The sequence below is a fragment of the Macadamia integrifolia genome, chromosome 4 (assembly GCF_013358625.1).
Source record: "Macadamia integrifolia cultivar HAES 741 chromosome 4, SCU_Mint_v3, whole genome shotgun sequence".
Lineage (NCBI taxonomy): Eukaryota > Viridiplantae > Streptophyta > Magnoliopsida > Proteales > Proteaceae > Macadamia > Macadamia integrifolia.
In genome coordinates, this window is record NC_056560.1 from 13,020,429 (window position 1) to 13,022,577 (window position 2,149).

At 40.6% G+C, this 2,149-nt stretch overlaps 1 protein-coding gene across 1 annotated transcript; it reads right to left on the reverse strand.

The window, feature by feature from the left end:
• LOC122077363 (putative disease resistance RPP13-like protein 3) lies at positions 1-1,649 on the reverse strand. The gene is made up of 2 exons (XM_042643288.1): positions 1,200-1,649; positions 1-1,083 (listed from the first exon to the last, which is right to left on the reverse strand). Exon 2 carries the CDS (start codon positions 1,065-1,067, stop codon positions 390-392), a length of 678 nt encoding a protein of 225 aa, XP_042499222.1. The 5' UTR covers positions 1,068-1,083; positions 1,200-1,649; the 3' UTR covers positions 1-389.
• Positions 1,650-2,149: the final 500 nt, after the last annotated feature.

A 2,149-nucleotide genomic window follows, 5' to 3' on the forward strand; every position in this document is an offset into this window, starting at 1 on the left:
TTCAACACAAAGAGATGTATAGATCTATTCAAACCTCACCTCCATCCATTAACAAAGATACAAAGTAATGAGCATTGTCAAGTAACCTTACAAGGAAGGGTACATTATGATGCACTATGACTGAATCACCAAAGTAACAAAGGCATCCTTCAATTGATCACAGTATAGATAAGTAACAAAGGCATCCTTCAATTAACTAGGCAGTTAATTCAGTGAAGCCTAGAGCTAAAACCTTGTGGCATTTACCCTCTACAAACGAATCCCCGTTGTGAAACACAAGCATCCATTCATTAATAGTCAATGAATGTGTATGAGATAAAGGCCACCCAAAACCACAATAGCTAGTGGTAATCCATTACATTTGGCAATATTTTCCTCAGCAAGAGTTTTCATCTCATGGTTGACAGTTGGTTCTGCATTGCTATCATCTGGTGTGCTGGTGTTGCTCCGGATACAACCTTGAAGAAGAGTTCCAAACTTTTCTTTTTATCCAAACATTTGAACGAAAGAGCGATTCGGTCGTACCTTGCTACCCTATCATCACGGGTTGTCAGCAGCACTCTGCATTTCTGATTGTTTCGTGGAAAAGGGAGACTCTCTTTCAGTTTCTCCCAATCTTCAATCTCCCATATATCATCTATTACAAAGAGATATTTCTTCTTATTCTCGAGAGATTTAGAAAGCCTTGCTTTCAAAATTTTAACATCCGATGACTCCAACCCTCGTCTCTGTTCTACTGTGAGTACTGTGAGTACCTCAACTTGTTTGATCATATCCAACAAAACATCTTCTATTTTATATTCTTTTGAGAGAGAAACCCAGGCTTGACAGTCGAAGTGCCTTTTAACATCATCTCGGTTATTGATTTGTTTAGCAAGTGTTGTTTTGCCCAACCCGCCCATACCTGTAATTGAAACAACACCCAATGTCGGCACCCGGGGCTCCTCTTTCATCAGCAACTTAGCAAGCTTGTCTTCATCTCCCTCAGCTTCGTAGAGAGAATAAGCTTCATCCTTCAGCAGGGAGCCGAGTTTCTTTATCACAGGAAAGATCACATTCGCTTCCATTTTTCCTCCTTTCTACCTGATAGCATAGTTAGTAAAAATCGGTGTCCAACGCAGACAGCATAGTTGTGAAAATCCTATAATTCACTTCAACAGTTCAACGTTATCGAGATGGAAGGAGTTCAGAAACCTTACCTGAAACCGATTGTTACAGAGGAAGAGAAATAGAATCAGATATAAGAAAATTCTCAGCAAGTGATTCTTCGATAATAATCCGAAAGAGACCAGGACACTGGCCAAGTTAATCTCGATCAAAAATAAAGAAAAAATCTCGACCTCTATGAAGAATTTTCCGAACAAGAACTCAGAAATCTAAGGATCAAGGATCAAATGAGGTGAGAGAAAAGAAACGAACTCTCCTTAAAACACCAAACGTTACTTTCCCCGAGCAAGCATTCAAATCATCAAGCAGACACAACAATTTCTAGAGAAAATCCCTCAATCCAGAAACTATCAGAAGACCCGAAGAAAACTTAAAAGAAGACTAATGCTTCCGAAATCTCAGAATGAAGAAGATGTTCTCCAAAAACCTCAGGTCACCTCAAGAAACATGGCTGAGACCCTTCAGACATGAGAAAGCAATGGGAGTGGGAGCTCTGGTCATTTCCAATGAAAAAAAAAGTAGTGTGTAGAGTGTAGAGTGTAGAGTGTAGAGTTTAGACTGTTAGGTGCAGTACTGCAGAGTACGGATTTGACAGGCCGCTAGGTGCAGGCTGTAAGGTGCGGGGATCATTTTCAATGCACGGTATCGGTCATCCTGAAACAGATACGGTATCGGCATTTTACCTTTTACCTTGGTCTGTAGTCCTCTCCATTTTACAGTTTCCGACAATAGAAGGCGAGAGTGAGAAGAGGAGTAGCAGGGGAGAGCCGCAGCCATGGCGAGGATTAAGGTTCACAAGCTCAAAGGAAAGTCGAAGACAGATCTATTGAACCAGTTGAAAGATTTGAAAGCAGAACTCGCTCTGCTCCTAGTCGAGAAGGTCACTGGTGGTGCTCCTAAAAAACTCTCTAAGATCAAGGTGGTACTTACCAATGAGGAAATATGGTCTATGGTCTGTACCATTAAAAAAAAAAAAAAAAAA